General features: G+C 42.8%; 1 protein-coding gene across 22 annotated transcripts in view; it reads left to right on the forward strand.

Moving 5' to 3' along the window:
- CELF2 (CUGBP Elav-like family member 2) overlaps positions 1 to 17628 on the forward strand; it is a 543854-nt gene that overhangs the window by 463234 nt on the left and 62992 nt on the right. For 19 of the 22 annotated variants that reach the window (XM_030940450.1, XM_030940451.1, XM_030940448.1 and 16 more), the window contains 3 exons: positions 2137 to 2271; positions 11000 to 11079; positions 15122 to 15280. In XM_030940450.1, the coding sequence (XP_030796310.1) occupies positions 2137 to 2271; positions 11000 to 11079; positions 15122 to 15280 (374 nt within the window). The remainder of the gene's footprint in view (positions 1 to 2136; positions 2272 to 10999; positions 11080 to 15121; positions 15281 to 17628) is intronic. The other 3 variants (XM_030940470.1, XM_030940468.1, XM_030940469.1) reach the window with 1 other exon arrangement.

Below are 17628 nucleotides of genomic sequence, written 5' to 3' on the forward strand. Positions count from 1 at the left end.
CAGCGAGCCTTTCTCATACACTTGGGTGCACAATTCATAGTTTACAAGTATCGTGGAATTGTGCTTTTCAACTTGTATTCCTTGGTGCACTAGGGTTTCTGAGGTGTTGCAGGAGCTGTCAGTGGGGAGAGAGCTGGGTGGAAGGAATTCTGACCCCCCGCTCACCGTCCCCGCCTCAGGAACCCCGGTCAGCCCAAGTATGACATGGGCCGCCTTCTCTCCATTTCTGGGAGAGAGGAGAGTTTAAACCTTCATTCCACATATGACAAACCAGAGGTCCTCAGAGGTCAGCCTATTTTCCAAGGACACATGTCAAACTAATGGCAGCACTGGACCTAGAACCTTGATCGCCTAAGCACGGCCATTGTTCACCCCTGCAAGCCTCCTCTCCTTCTCTGAACTTGGAGGAGACACAGCAGGGGAAGGAATCCTGGGCTAGGAGGAGGACTCCAGGCTGTGGGCCAGGCTGGTCCCTCCCACACTGGACCTTGGGAGATCTTTTGGAGACAGACAGAAGCTCCCTTAGGTCTCTTCCTTCCGCTCTGGGATTCTATGAAGAGGAGCCTTTAGCTGTCTCCTCTAGGCCCTTCAGGGCTGTGCTGGCCCATGGAGCAATCATGTGTGGCTCTTTAATTAAAAGTACGTTTTAGAAAAGCACTTCCTCAATCACACCAGTCCCTTTAAGTGCTCAGCAGCCACACTGTGTCAGCAGCACTGCAGTAGAGGAACCCACCTGTTACCAGTACACCTGCCCCAGCCGCTTTGCAGCACAGACACGTGCTTTAGCATCCAGAAGGAACTGGCTCCAGTAAGTCTGGGATAACTGCTCATTGGTTAAATGAAAATGAGACACTTCCTGTCGGGGGGAGGCATAAAAGAGAAAAGCCAATTAAATAGGAATGACGAGATAACACGGATTCAAAAGAAACATTTATGCACAAGTGACGTAAGGCAGAGCCCTCTAGGCCAGGACATCCTTCAGTGTGGTTGCAGCTGGCTAGATTTTTTTTTTCCTAAGAAATAGATTGAAATGAAACGATGGAAAAGAAGCAGGACTTGTCCCCATGGGTGTCTGTGATGTCCTAAAAAAAAAAAAGGCACCTCTCCTAAAAAGGACTCGCAACGCTGTCTTGAAATCAGTTTTAACCTCGCCTTTCAGGCTGAAAGTAGTTCACATGTCCTGAGCACAAGCTTGGAGATTTCGAGGAAAATCTCCCAGGTCCCGTGAGGTACAGCGGGTCTTGTCTTCCCCACCGTCAGGTGCCCGGGTTAGAATTTGCGTGTCATCCTCATGATCCCCAAATGCACTTTCATTCCCCGAGAATCTTGCCTTCGGTGGTTAGCACAGTATTGTTTCCTTCTTGATCATTTGTGAAGGGCTGGAAGCTCGGGACCGTCCAAGGTGTTTCTCCAGCAGCAGCAGCGCCGTTCTCCTCTCTAGAATCGGCTTCTTGTTGAGCCGTAACTAAGCTGGCTGCTTAGAACTAGGTGCGGGACCTGGTGGGCACTGCATCACCAGTGTCGTGGGAAGGAGGTACTTTCCTAGCTCCCCAGAGCCGTGAGAATCTCTGATCTCTTATTCTTGTCTAGATCAGCAGGGATGAAGCGTTTTGAAACAGAAACATGTTTTCTTCCCCCGAATGCTTTGTGACAAGTTTCAGGCGCTGTTTCGCTCCAGCTGTCTTTCCTCTGTTGTCTTTCGTCCCCTGACCTTTCTCTGTCCCTGTCGTTCAGGTTAAAAGAACATCTACAAAAAACCCAGAATAAAATCTGTATCCAAAAGTATCCCCAGAGAATGGTAGTTGTTGAACAGTTATACAAATACTTTGGAATTTTAGCACATTACCATTAATTTCTGAATCGGAGAAAAGAACTTAACAGCATTCCATGTCATATTAAAACATTTTGTTAGTGAGCACAAGCACACAGGGGGATGGGTTCAGGAAGCGCCAGGTGGGAGGGAGTGGCAGGGTGGGCACATGGAGGGAGGAGGATGGCTGGACATCTGCAGAGTTGGCCTTGGGACACGTGCCTGGTCTCACATGGCTGGGGCCCGGTTTGATGGGGTAATGAAGCATTGATTACAAGAAAAAAAGATGAAATGGCCTTTGCTCATTCCTCACTTTTATCTCCTAGCTGTGGAAGACAGAAAATTGTTCATAGGAATGGTTTCGAAGAAGTGTAATGAAAACGACATCAGGGTGATGTTCTCTCCATTTGGCCAGATAGAAGAATGCCGGATCCTCCGGGGACCCGATGGGCTGAGTCGAGGTGAGTGTGCTGTCTGGAAAGCCTCTCCCCTTCAGTGCTCATTGGAGCTGTGTGTCACAGTCGAGACAGATGTAGGCACCGCACACGGCAAGAGGTCACCCTGTAATACATCCCGTGTGATAAAGTTATCTAACCTGAACTTTTCACCATAGCTGAAATGATCACCTTTGATTTCTCCCATTCAGAAGGCCTTGGTGCCACCATATTAGCTCAAGTTATCACTGTCAGGTGTGCAGCCAACAGGCCGCCCTACTGCTAGGCATCCTTTTCAATCTCAAACTGAAGTGGATTTGGTGGGGGGAGGTGCAAGAAGGAGAGGGAGAAAATGAGAAAGGATATTTGTTGCGTTCCTCTTAGTCCTCGGGCTTCCTGCCTGTGCCTGAAAGAAATGTTAAGAGTATGTTAAGAGTATAGTGACACAAACCAGGAAAAAAGCGTGTCAGTGTTCACAGAGCACAGTGTTCACAGTGCAGAGCAGATAGGGACGCAGGGTAACTGGGCCTGTCTTGGGGTATTAGAGTTTTATTTCAAAGAATAAGACTGGAGTCCTGAGCCAGGGGAACTCTTTAAGTGACAGAAAAGTGACTTTACCCTGAAGAAGATTGTAGACTCTTCTTTGCCACTGTGATAGAAACAAAAGCTGTAGCTCAGAGCCTTGACGATAAGCCGGTGTTTACCAAATAGTTGGAAATCACTGTTGTCTTCCCTGTTTGCCTCTCCCTTGACAATGCTGCACACCTCCTTCCTGAAAACACTCATAAAGGCTGATGCTGGAGGTTGACATTCATCTGGTTGCAGTTCCCTGAATCCGTCCGAGGTGGAAATGTATATATACAATATGTTTTTCACTTTTTGCTCTGTCGCCAGGCCAGAGTGCAGTGGCGCAATCTCAGCTCACTGCAGCCTCCGCCTCCCGGGTTCGAGCTATTTCCCTGCCTCAGCCTCCCAAGGAGCTGGGACGACAGGCACGCGCCACCTTGCCAGGCTAATTTTTGTATTTTAGTAGACACGGGGTTTCAACACATTGGCCAGGATGGTCTCCATCTCCTGACCTCGTGATCCACCCACCTCGGCCTCCCAAAGTGCTGGGATTACAGGCATGAGCCACCGCACCCAGCCTGTTTTTCACTTCTTACAAGAAATCCATATTTTTAGCAACATGGAGAGGTTTTCATTCTCTCATTACTGAAGTTACCAGTGCAGTTTCTGTGGGGCAAATGAGGAACTTGATTTCATTCTCAATCTCTGGCTCTGGGCCAGCACTGGCATCCCAAACCACATGTTGAAAGAAAAGATTGGCCCATGAGGATGAAAGCACTAGTCTTCACCCTTCTCACTAGTTTAACCTGACTTCAGCACCACGTGAGGAAGAACATTTGCTCTTTTGATTTTTAAACATAAAGCTTAATGATGTCAGCTGGTAGAATGGAAGACCGACAGAACAAAAGTTCCCACCTACAGCCGCCTCCAGAGCGCCAGTGTGGAGGTGGTCTACAGGAAAACTAGGAGGAGGTGGAACCACGCCAAGCTTTTGATTCATGTGTTTTCTTCTGAAGGTGGTTTAAAAAAAAAAAAAAAAAAAAAGCGGCATGGAAATCACAGTTTATGCATTCTCTAACAATTCTGAAATTTTGTTATGTAACACTCACTTAGAAGATGTGATTCTCTAAAAGCTGAACTAGTCCTTGTATTGAGTGTGATCCTGGAATAGCAGATCCAGTATCCGGGGCTCCTCTGCAGTTTTTCACCTGTGCCATCGTCAGGGGCAAGCAAAGCCATCCATCGCTGTGATAGACCGCATCACCTCTGGCTCCTAAACAGCCTCACCAGCGAAGGGATACTAGCATGTCCTCCTAGCGGCTCAAACCAGCCAACCTTCTGATCACACCTGGTGGTCCATTTCTTCATCATATGTATCTCCACTTAAGCAGACAAACCAGGAAATAGAATACCGTGAGAAAAGACAGTCTGGCTAAATTAAGAATAAAATATGTAGAAAGATGTGATCATATTTTTGTAATTCCTTTTCTGATGCCAATTTAGTAATTAGAATCCCTATTATCTCCTGTTGTTATTCTCAGTCACACTTCAGTGTTACCATTGGAATTTTCATTCTCCAAGATATGGAGACACGGCACAAATTAAATTAATCATAATGAAATATATAATGGCTTAGGGGCCAATGACCCCAAGTTCCAATCCCACAACTTCTACTGAAATGAAATAGAACTTTAGTCATTTTATTTTCTTACCTCTGTCCTGAGGTTTCCCCATTTGTAAATGACAGCGGTAAATATACCTGCCCTGCTTCTCTTGCAGGGGGTCATTCATGACTGGGGTGGTAGCTTTTCGCCTGAGCATACCATCTGCATGGGTTAGTGGAGAGATCCCGGGTGGGCAGTATGTGTGCTTGATTTCTGCTCCCCCTCTGCTGGCCTGGCTGATCTAGGCAGTGACTCTGGCACACTTTCTCTGTCCGTCCACTGGGGACAGTAATGAACAGCATTGCTGCCTGCAGCGTTCAGAGCTCCTTGAGCATACATCAGCTATTTCTGCAGATCAGGTTTTAAAGCAGCCAGAACCTCCCTGGGAAAGAGCAGGACACACAGTACTTAACAAGAGAACTTAGCTAATTTGATCTGCCATTCGGTTGATTAACCAGCACTTGACACCAGAAGCAGGCTGTTCCTGCAACAGGTGACGGGGAGCACTCTCATCAATATTTTATGCAAATGCCGGCTCAGTGGAAAGAGGAGAAAACTTTTCCCTCCCCATCATTTTTTTTTTTTTTTAAACAGCAGAAAAGTAATTTCTGGTGAACTGATGAGAATTCCCTATTGCAAAAAAAATACTCACTTATAACCATTTATTCTGAGAATGAAAGACAGACAGTGGTACGTTTTTCAATTAGCAGGACCCAGGGACTCCTGGCTACAGGGGCCTGCTCCTGAATCAGTGTATTTGTTAAAAGCACAATTCACTTTCATGCTACCATTTTGCTCTCATTAAAGAATTGCAGTTTTCAATCAAATATGAATAGGTGTCTCCCATTAGTGGCCCTGCAGATAAAGGGCATTCAGCATTTCTGTTCTCAGTGTCTATTGCTGGCTCAGCTGTTCACAAATAAATAAAAATTAAGTGAAACCAAAGCTTGGCTGCTCTGCCCAGTACCTTCTAACACAAAACCAGGCTATACCCTCTTCTGTGAGAAAGCTTTAAAATCACACTCTTGGATCATGGTGAAGGAGAGGTGCAGCTGAGCGGTTCACTTTTCTTTTTCTGCTTTTGCCCAGTTCACCTAGGAGGATGAAGACAAAGGAGGCAACTAGTCTAGCTGGCTCTTGCGGATTTCTGATATCTTTTCTTCCCTGCCACATCAGTAGTTTCAGGTCCTCCCTAAAAGGCGTTACACTGAGGTTTTGCCAGACCGGCTGACCCAATACCCCCGCCGTGTCAGAGAGGCACACTGCCCTGACCCACAGCTGTGCCCATCGAGCCGTGCTATACTTTCCGTTAGAATCACTGCCTTTTTTTTTTTTTTTTTTTTTTTTTTTAAGTCGTGATCTACCTTTTGGCAAGAAAAAAATATATTTTTAAAATCCCATCGTACTCACTGGCCCCAGCCCATGTTCCAGGGCAGACACCCTCAAGAAGTTGTCACAACTCTCTACGTGGAAAGCACCTAACACCTGCCAAGCACCTGGAGCCTCTCGAAGATCCGAGGACTCTTCCTGGCTTGAGGCAGCGTGGCCGTATCTCAGTATGCGTTTCTCCCTTTGGGGAAGTAACCCATTCTGCCATCCTCTCTAACGTGGAAAACACTGAGATGCTTTCAAGCAACTATAGGATGCTCAGCACCTTCCGCGGCGGCTGCTCAGCCTCTCCAGGCCTGCTGTAGAGCCTTCATGGAGAAAAGGAGCAGGATGCCATGGGCCCACATGTGGCAATTCAAATGAGGTGTTTGCTCTCAGAAGCAGAGCCTGAAGTTTCTAAGCCAAATGTACTTAAGCGACAGCATCACCCTAGCATGTTATTTCCTAAAATACACATGCTCTCACTTACCCACAATCCCACAGTCAGCCTGGGCTATTTAGGTACAGGGTTTTCTGCACTGTGGCAGTTGAATATCTGTAACCCAGAGACAGTAAAGGAGTTTATTTCATTCCCCCCGCCCCCCACAAACTGTAGGCAAATCTTCACTGCCATTTAAGGTAACTTTCTGCTTGTTTAAGAATATTCCAGCTGTGTTTATGGTGTTCCAACATTCCCCTGCCAAAACCCTTGACAAATGAATTGGCAATATTTTCAGGGATGTTGGCAAGTACAGACTGGATTTAGCTATTAAATCCTCATTTGTTTTTGTCACATCTGATCAGAATACAGGGATGGGCTTTTGACTATTACAACATGTACACAGTGCTTGGGAGGCTGACGCAGGAGGACCACTTGAGCCTGGGAGTTCAAGACCCTCCTGGGCAAACACAGTGAGATGCTGTCTCAGAACAACAACAACAACAACCATGTCCACAGAAATGAGTCAGTTTTCACACATTGTAGCTCTGCCCACACAGTACCTAAACATTCAGATGTGTAGGAACTTTGGCGACATGCCCCCTTGACTCCTGACTGCATTTGCCATCTTGTTCCAAATACAGACTTCCTATCTTATCTCAGGGATGAGATTTTGCCAGCTATGAAGCAGGTCCTAGTCTGTACCCAGCCTCACATGCCATAAATGAGTGATGTCTCTGTGCCAGTTTTAAATAAAGTAACCCAGCTTCAGGGATGGCGCATCAGAGTATTAATTCTTAGGCCCCAATATTATATTGATAGTGTATGTTTAATGTTGTTGCCACTGCTAAAAAGATACAAGGAAGATTGGCTGCATTAAGATCTTTCTTTGGTTGACTAGGGACTTCTAAAGAAGTTTTCCATAGGTTAAAATCTCCTTCGTCCTACACAAGTTAAGTTATACTTCTTTCACTTGAAGTATAGTGGGCGCTACACGTACTCTTTCAAAGAAGTAACAAAAGTAAAAGGCCCTGGCATTGTTCATGCTTTTAAAAGTGCCTGTCCTTTTTTTTTTTTTTTTTTTTTTTTTGTCTTTTTGGTGCAGAGCAAGAATTCATCTAGTTCTCAATTCTCTTGCAGCTGAGAAAAAAAGGTGGAACACCTGAGTTAAGATATCCTTTCAATTGAAATGACAAGTGTAATAGATGTGTTCCAAAATCTTCCCTGTGACAGGGCTACGTGCTTTCCTTAGATCTTGTCTGTAGGAGGAAATTACTTTGAGAAACCTTTCCCCAGTCAATCATTTATCTGTTTTAGCAGCAAGAAAGTAACCTCACTGAAATGAGAGGAATGCAGCTCCTTTCATTTCTGTTAGCAATCCCTAACATTCTGAAAGTAGAGATAATAAATAATTGCAAAGGTAAAATTGCAGGTTGGCCACATTTACAGTTGGATTTTTTTTGCTACTATATACGTGGAGGTTTTCAGACAGTAATACACATGTTGTCTTACCAAAACGCCCTCCCCACCAAAGAAGAAAGAAGTAGGCTTCATTATTTTGATACCTGTATATTTTTCCCCCAGCCTTGTTTCTCTGGCATTTTGGTCAGTAACCAGAGAGCTGATTGCTGAGACCTAACATTGAACAGTCTAGAAGAGTTAAGGGCTGATCCTACAGGATCGGAGCAGTTGTCCTGTAAAGACCCAGTGAACACCACTGCACCCAGAAGCTCATTTTTTGTAGAAAGGGGATAGTTACAACCCAAGTTATTTCTGTCCAATGGAAAGCCTTCTGGTTGGCTTGAGAGAAAAAGCCAGCAGCCAGTCTTAATGGTAGGGACTTGTGTGATGCTGTGTTAGTATAAACCCATACATTGGAGGCCTAATCCTAAAGCCACCTGTGTGTTTTTAGTGATGTTGAAATGAAAACTAAAATGTATCCATAGGATTTCTGTGACCTCCTGTTTTAGAGAAATGGCAATGGTTAACAAGCTACCATTGTAAGAAACAGTTGACTCTGAAGTTGCTTGACTTCATCCAGAGTGACACAGAGTGACATTTTTCAACAGGCACTCCCACTTTATAAATGACACCGTAATTTTTTTCTCAGGTAATTGAACACAGCACACAATGCAGAACTTGACAGAAACCCCTAAGGAGACAGCTTCTCTCTTACTGCACCACTGCCAATAGAATTAAAAGGTTAAAGAAGTCCTCAGATGTGTCAGACCATTTTTTTGGGTGGGGTAAGGATTGTATAATTAGAAGCATCAGTCAGGCTTTTAATTGCATGGTTGTTAGAGGAGAGGGCAATGATTTGAGTTTATAGAAACAATTGTATTGTTCTATTGGTAATACTTCTGAGCCTGATTATTGCTGTATCTTTCTCACTAAGTAACTTTAAAAAGTTCTGCATATATGAAATTGTGGCAAATGCATAAACTGTGCCTTATTGATTTTTGTTGACATTTTACATGTTTCTTATTCATTTTTACCCTCCATTTGGAAACTGTCAGCTTGGCACATGGTACTGGATAATAAGAGCAAATGAAGTGAATGCAGCAATCTTCCTGACTATTAAAAGCAGAATTAGCCCAGCCTCCGCTTGGTTTCAAATCTGTCTCCAGTAGATGATTTGCCTTTTCCTCCATTGTAGTTTCAACACAAGAAGTGGGAAAATAAAAATCTCTTAGTGTTATTTCCTCTGTTAATAACGCCAGGGATGATGAAAATGCTTCTGAAGAGATGTTACTTGGAAACAGATGGTAAATTTGGATCATCTCAGAGCTCAGCATCAGTATGGAAGCCAGTGGAGGTCCTGTCCTCTGTCCCACACTTACATCATCTAGCTGCCTTAGAGAAGGCCACTAAATTGCTTTTATTGATGACAGAAGCTACAGTCAGTCTTAGTACAGCTAGCGTGTTCAGATAGTAAGCTTCGTCTGCTGCCGTGCTGTCAGAGAACCACATGAGACAGCCCGGCATTCACCGTGAGCTGGACTTCATTCCGGCTTCTTCAAGCCAGCTTAGCCAGGAGGCGAATGTGAGATGAGTTTCTCATGTACTCAGAGTTTTTGTGTATTAAAAATTATAGCATGATGCAAAAAAAAATGCATTGACTTATTTTCATGACTGGATGTCGTTGTGCTTTGGGGATAACAGGCAGGCATTGCTTTCTCTTATTGCTGTTTGATTAAAAGGTGCCACTACAGTATTGACTTGATAATCTCACCAGGTACTCGTGCAGAGCAAAAGAAGAAACTATATTTTATGGCTCACAAGTTGATTTACATAAACCAAACAATCTGCTGGTTGTTTGAATGCAGAATGTTCTATTTTGCTTATTGGCCACAGGGGCAACAATCTCGCATTGTTGACGCCAGAATTCCACTTTTCATGCATTCACTCTGAAATGACAATAGACTTCAGCCCCTCAGTGCTTAGATCTGCTTCATTTGGAAATCTTTTAAGTAGTAATAATAATGTTTTGAAGAAATTGAGTGGAACACTGAATTATTCTCTGATACCTAAGTTCAAACTGTGCAAGGCTGAAGAAGCTGAAAATCAATGCACTTTTAAAGTCATTAGAGATCATAAGTGAAATAAGTCTGTTGCTTTAGCTAACCTTTTAGTGTGCTGTGGTTTTATTATAAAATCAGCCTGAATCTGCATTAATTTCACAGTCTTTTTCTCTAGGAAGCCCAAGGGTGCATGATGAATAAAATGTAAATTTGAGAAGGCAGTGTTTTTATTAGTGAAAAGGGCAATGAGCCGTGTAGTTGGAGCAGTGACCTGCATGGTGGCCAAGGCTGGTACAAGAAGCAGAAACAGGCACTGCAGAGTCTGTTCTTTTACAGCAAAAGAAAAAATAGGCACGGAAAAGTTCACTGGTCTCCCGGCAGATATTCAGAGAAATGTACATTGTCTAGTGTATGTTAGACTTAAGGTCAAATCTTTGATACGTTTCAGAAATTGACAAGTCTCAAAAGTCTTGAAGATTTTATGCAAATAAATGACAATGCACATTTTTTACATTTTATAGCAGTATTGAATATTCTCGGAGTAATGGAGCATTTGTTTTTATTAAAATTAAAAATTACTAAATAGTTTGTAACAGATTTGGTATGTTTGTATTTGCATAGCAACAATTTATATTTATACATACATATATATATATATATTTTTTTTAACTACCTGGAAGGGATTTAGATACATTAGTTTGCTGACATTTTGAGCTCTTGAAATTTATTTGCTAATTTGCCCTTGGTGTGAGGATTTTCTTATTTGCCCCTTCAAAAATCAATGATAAAACTTGAAATACAAAGCCTTCATGTGTGGATGCCCTCAGTAAAGATCACCAGTCAAGGAGAAAATGGAAAATAGCAAGTTTTTATTTTAGAAAATGCAAACTAGATCTTGCTGATTTCAAACCCTGTGGCTAAAAACAGCACCCAACCTCCTCCCCTAGTTTCCATGTAAAAAATAAACTAATAAATAAATAAAGCTTTCTGCTTTGGTCAGATTAGCAAGTCAGCGCTGTGAATAAAAAGCAGAATAAGATAAAACCAAAGAGAGAAGTTGTTTTATTGTTATGTACTACTGAGAACAGTGTCGTCTTGTGGCGGTTCTCGTAGACTGTGTTGGTTTAACAAGCGTCCAACCCTTTTGTCTTTGTTGTTTTTGTCTTTCCTGCTCCCTGTCCCCTTGTTTCCCACAGGCTGTGCGTTTGTCACATTTTCTACAAGGGCAATGGCACAGAATGCAATCAAAGCCATGCATCAGTCTCAGACCATGGAGGTACTGTATCATCTGCCCTTTCTTTGTTTTCTTTGTGCAAATGATGGGGAATGGTAAAGCGATTCTCTCCTGTGTGGATTGTTCACATGACAATCGCAGATGTAAACTTTCGCCATCTCAGTTTTCATTCATTCATTCTCATTCTCTCTTCCTCTCTCTCTCTTTCTCTATGCATTTTTCCCCTGATGACTTGAAATGCATTTAGTAAAACCTTCCACTTGCTCTCCAGTTATCTCTTTGAGCCTTTTATTGCAGTGGCATCGGTCCTGCGATGTAAAATGGTGAGCACTTGAAGCCAAGTGTCATTCCGGACCCAAAGGATCAAATACATTCCCCACCCCGGGGTCGGTGTGGATGAAACAGTAACAGCCTCCCACCCCAAATTACTGCTTGCCCTGTGCTAAGTCCCAGGGTTCTTTCTTTTGTACAGGGTCAAGTTATCTTCCATCTAGTCAAACAGCCTTGTGGTTTTACATCAAGATTGTTGGAGAAAGTTAATATTTATCCCACTGCATTTAACATTGAAAATGCAAATTTGGAAAATAGGATTTGTCTCCTTCCTTAAAAAAAAAAAAAAAAAAAAAAAAAAAAAAAAAAAAAAAACAAAGAGAGCAATAACAAAGAAACATAATAAAGGCTCAAATGTGGTCTCCTAATGAGAGATCCTGGCTTTAGGAGAAGGTAAATACCCTGGTGTGGCTGCACACCTACGAACCTAGTTAGATGGCTCTGTACTTTTAGTCTGTGATTTGGGTCATGGCCTTTCAGAATTTTGCACAAAAGCATTCCAAGAGTGATATGCCGTTACTTCTTCTGTATTGTCTGATAGAATCATTTGGGAGTGCATGTTCTGCTGTATTATGTATACTGTATCTTTGTGTACGGGTGATCTTTTCTGGAGGTGGCCTTGTGGTGTTATCTGAAGCTGTTTTCACATTTTGAAAAAAGAATATTTTCAATTTTATTTAATATGCAAAAAACTTTTTTCTTGATTGAGCTTCTGTTTCCCCTCATTTTCGTGGGGTTTTATTTTTTGTTTGTTTTTGTTTGTTTTTTGCAATGCTGCCTCTCCCAAAGCATGCTGGGAGTTAAGTGATCATTATACGTCATGTTTTGTGGCAACTCTTTTATAGTGAATCGAAAGGTGGGTGCAGAGGGGGAAGGAGTGTGCATGGCATTGTCATTCAGTGTTTACTGTACTTTTCTGACTTGTGATACCAGCATTGCAAAGCCTATTGTCTTTTTCAAACATTGATCTTGACTTTGATATTCCTAACGTATCTTATATAATCACTGTGTTTTCCTTTCAGTGCAATGCATTTTTAAGACACTCACAACCCCCTACCTGACGGCAAGCTCAGGTGAAAATCGGGCATGATAGGAGATAATGAGCAGGATTTGGAATGTCTAGGAAGCTAATCTTGTCTGACACGCAGTTACACATGTGATGATGTTTTGTTTCCCTCTTTCTGTTACCAAGACTGCTCCATTCCTGTGGATTAGCCTGATTTCCAGCCACATTTTAATCTTCAATTCAGTTTGAAGATTAAAATGAAAGTGCTGTTAGAAGCAAAAAAAAAAAAAAGTCTTGTATTTATCTTCTATATACGCGTTTCATTCTTACTTTTATTTCTTGTAATTTAGTGATTTGTACCCAAATTGGTCTCACCTGAGATAATTTGGAACCTCAATTCTTCAGTGTTTCTGTTAGAACCATTGCGATCCCCATCCCTTCCCTTGGAGCCCCCCAGTAATGCTCAGAGAGCCACGGAGAACCCACGGGAGACCATGTAACCCTGTGTTCCTGTAGGAGGAGGACTCAGGACCATAAAGCAGAACTGGGCATGAACCAGGCTGAGAAACAGTAGGTTCCCATCATGGAAAGAGTTGGTTTGACCACTGGGGCATATTTATTCCGAAGCCCTTGATCCTTTATTATTAATATCTCTATTATTTAAAAACCAAATTTGGTGTACTTGTTTTTAAAACCGGACATTCATGCTTACACAGAGGGGCCCTCTGACACTTAAATTTCTTGTTTAGTTTTTTTTAAATTGGCATTTAAATAGGAGGTTATACATTGTGCAGTCACATTATAATTGTTTGACTAACGTTGTTTATTTTTTAGCTAATTACATTATTTCCAGGACTCTGGCATATGTCTTTAACCAAGATGTATTACCTAATTCACAGTGATGTGAATGTTGAAAGAACAAGGTCTTAAAAACAATTAATTTTATATCATGTCTTTTATTTCTCCACTTGCCTTCACTCTATCCCTGCCCTGTGTTTCATGGTTTAAAAAATTATTTTTTAAGCTATAATCATTGGCCTAATTTTCTGCTTTTGTATCATTTTTTACTATTTAAGGAAGAAAAAAATACATGTTCTGTTAGGAGAGATGCTATAATTTGTTATGGAACAAATTTGATGGAACAATGACAACCCTTTTCCATGCAAAACCCCCTCTCTACGTAATCTTCAAAGTATGTTGCTCTCTTTTAAGTGAAGTACTGAAACATGGAACAGATACAGAAAAATGAATTACAAATTTTTTTTAAATGATGGAAATACTATTTTTGTGCAATTTACTGACATTTAACATTCTGTACCATGACTCGGCCTACCAGAGCTGAAGACCAGTAGGCTGGATGTTTAACACTGACATATTCATCTCATTTTTCTCACTTTTTTTATTAACAGACATTATATCCTCATGTATTCAGAACTGCACCCCAATAACTACTCAAGGTGATAAGGAAAAAAATAAATGCGTTTGTTTTCCAGAAAAAAGCAACATGACCCAAAGGGAATGGAACAGAGAATCTCATTTAAATAGGAATATAACATTTCTGAGAGGAGAGAGAGAGAGAGAGAGAGGTCTATTATCATACTGAGTTTCAATAAAAGTTTTTATTTTAATCACTTGGGTAGAATTATTTATTTATACCTCAGCAAAATTGAACAGCTTTAATTGTGATGAAATGTGTAGGCAAGCCACACAAAGGAGAAGAAGAGGCTGGGGAAGGAGGTGGAGACTTCTGCTGAGTTACTTACCAAGTGGCAAATGTTGCAAAGGTGCTTTGGAAAGGAGGTCTTCGTCCTTGGAGTGTTAGGCCCTTATTATCCCTGATGATTTTACCTAGCTCAGAAGTGAATTCTGTGACCTTTGGCCATTTCTTTCTCGCTACCCCTACTCCTTGCCTTTTAAAGGAAATTAAAACTGAAAGAAGCTGCTAGAATGGTGAGGTTCATTAGAGAAAGAAGCCAAGTGGACTCCTCCGTCTGCTGTTCACGGTCTATCTCCTTTGGCTAGAATGTGCTTCTGTTTTTTGGGTTTGCACCAGCTCCAGGGATGGCGGGTAGAGGGTAGAGCAGGTGTGCTGAGGGAAGAGGACTCTCTGAAAACGTGAACGGTTACTTTGGAGAATGCCTGTGTTCTCTGAGTATCTCCTGCCCTCATCCACATAACTAAAATGAAGCCCTTTTCCCTATGATTGCTGGGTCGCTAGGATTTTCACGATCCCAAAGTTCACAGGTACATAACTGAAAATGGGAAAGAGTAAAAGATAAATGAATGAGAGACATGGCCATTCCCATTACAGATTGTCCCCTTTGTCCTCTATCCATCTGTGGACACGGGCAGACACACAAAGCCAAGTCTGTCTTTAAGACGAGCAAACCGTGAAGCTCAATTAAAGAACCTTGGAAGGGTCTGTTGTCTGTAAGGAGGTCCTGCAAGGTTGAAGGAAGACACAGGAAGAGAGAAGGAGAGGCAGTTACTAATCAGAGCAAGAAAGCAAGTGACTTCACCGACCACCAGATCCCCCAAAGAAACCACTGGCAGTATCTGGAATTTTCTGTTGATGGCACTGTTCAGAGAAGAAGAAGGAATATCAAACCATTTTAAACCATTTCAAACCATTTCAGCCCATTCCATGTGCTCCAGCCTAGTGCAGAAAGGTAGCTCCGGTGCTGAGTGTGGTGAGCGGATTCCGCCAGCCTGTAACCCCTCTCCACTTTCCAATGTGTCTGACCACAGGGCTGCTCTTCACCTATCGTGGTGAAGTTTGCTGACACTCAGAAGGACAAAGAGCAAAGGCGCCTCCAGCAGCAGCTCGCTCAGCAGATGCAGCAGCTCAACACTGCCACCTGGGGGAACCTGACGGGGCTGGGTGGACTGACCCCGCAGTATCTGGCGGTAAGTGCTGGGCAATGCCAGTGTGGTCCTCACCCGCGGAAACTCTGCAAACTGACTTTTCCCCTCCCTATGCTGAGGCATTTGTTTTCAGTACATTTTCAGTCTCAGGGAATTATTGAAATCAGCATTTATGCAGGATATTTTTCCAAGTTAGAATGATTCTGTTAAGAACAGGACTAATTGAATTCCTGCCTGATGTAGGCTGGGCAAAGTCCCACAGGTTAAACTTCTAACCCGTGTTTGAAAGGTACCCCAACGCCCTGAGTTAGAAGATACGCAGCTGATGATGTAACGAGAGGGAGGCCACTGGGCTGGTGGGCTCATCCCTGTCAGGTCAGGGTCTGCCGCAGCAGGACGTCAGGTGAAATCTCCCAGAACTTCCATTCCACGATCCTGGCTTTTCGCAGTGGAACCGGGTTGATGAAATCAAGTGTTTCTTACTTCATCTATTTGAAACCAACAAAATTCTGTTATATTTCAAGCCCCAACAGACCCAGTTCTTTCAGCCATTCCTTACATCTCATGGTGTCTGAACTTGAGCTTTCTGGTTGTTTACTCATGCTCTCCATTCCACTTTGGCAGTATCTTTATTGAAACACAGTGACCAGAGTTTAAGACAGTCCCCACAGCGAGATCTGAACAGGACAGAGTAGTAACCCCTAGTGTGGACTTGAGGGCGTCTGACTGGAGCTTGAGAGCGGCATTTGTAGTAACCATGGCAGATGCGGGCTGGAAGGCAGCCAGCCCTCCAAAGGTTTTATTTTTATGTGAATAACTGCTAAATTGTGCTCTTCTACCCTGTTTTTCTGCTTTGGAACATAAGTGTTGGACTTCACATTTATTAATATAATTTCATATTATGAGTTTGGGCCTTTTATTCCAGCCTCAGAGAGGGGTGTGTGTGTGTGTGTGTGTGTGTGTGTGTGTGTGTGCGTACCCTCCATGTATTGGGTCCTCATTCTGTCATTTTACATTTTAACTATCCCTCTTGGGATCCTGTCACCCATTAGCTTTACTTTGTAGCAGAAGTTGTGCTATTGCGTCAAATTATCCTCCCTATTCCACCTTGGAAGGTGAGATTACCCAGCTTGTAGGACAGATGAAGAAAGGGAGACTCAAAGACGTTACATAACATTACCCAGAATCAACCAGCTGCTAGTGGCCGATGGGGCTTCAGCCCTGCATGTCCCGCTGGCTGGCCATACTGCCTCTTTGAGGACTCTGGGTGCTGCTGTGGGCCACCTTCATCTTTTTAGCTGCCCCACCCCCAGTGCCCAGTAGGGTCTGGTATATAATAACTCTTCAGTACATATTTGATGAATGAATGAGAAGCATCCTTTTCCTGTCTTCCTCTGTGCTGTTAGCAAAAGCGTTGGCTCAAGTTCCCATCACTTTCTGTCCATTTCTCTACTTTGTCCATGAAGATACCATGAGAGATTTTGTCAGCTGTCTTGCTAAAATCTGTTTGCTCTGCCATTTTTTTCTTGATTTATCAGTCTAAAAATTGCTTTTAAAAAAGAAATGAGTCTAGCTTGACATTTCTTTTCCACAAATGTGTGCTGTTCAGATGCTCACAGACGATTCTGTGTACCAGAATTTTTGTCTGAGGCTGACATCATGCTCATTCACCTTCTTGTACTTTCTAAGAGTCCGGCTTCCCCCATCCACCATTTCTGAAAACTGAGACACATGTCCACTTTGTCTTCTAGCACATCCCCTGTGCCCCCACGGCTCACAGAAATCTCTGGCACATGTTTCTGGGACCACATCTGCAAATTGTTTGTGTACGTGAAGGAGAGTAAATCCCAGCCTCGTTTATAGAAACATGTTGTTAGAAGCTCTCACTACGTTTCCCTCTGCCACGGGGATTCTTTCTTCGCCATGTTTGTTCTACTGCCTTTCAGCTGAAAAGCCTTTCTCTCAAAGAGCCCTTAGCTACCTTGAGTGGTAGATTCTGACCGTGGCTCCCCAGAGGTTGGTTATCCGTGGCAATAATCCTGGGTGGTGGTTTAATGACACTCCAGATATTTCCACTTACCTCAATAGGTGTTTTTAACTCCTCTAAACATCTTCAAGGCTAGCTTAATTTTTAAAACTTAAAATCATTGACTATGAGGAGGACATTGGAGTTGATAAGTGCAAGAGAGTGAGAAACCCAACAGATGAAACCAAAATAAGGCCTTACTATCACAGTGGGTAGTCCCTAGCTTTTCCCACCCCCTCTTCCCTGCTCTCTTCCTCTTTCTGTGTGTGTGAGAGTATGTGTGTGGGCAAGGAATGGAGAGGAGTGACTCAACACAGACTTTTCTTGGTTTTAGTACCTGATGGTATGAAGTCGCATAATATCA

Source organism: Rhinopithecus roxellana, chromosome 11 (assembly GCF_007565055.1).
Source record: "Rhinopithecus roxellana isolate Shanxi Qingling chromosome 11, ASM756505v1, whole genome shotgun sequence".
Lineage (NCBI taxonomy): Eukaryota > Metazoa > Chordata > Mammalia > Primates > Cercopithecidae > Rhinopithecus > Rhinopithecus roxellana.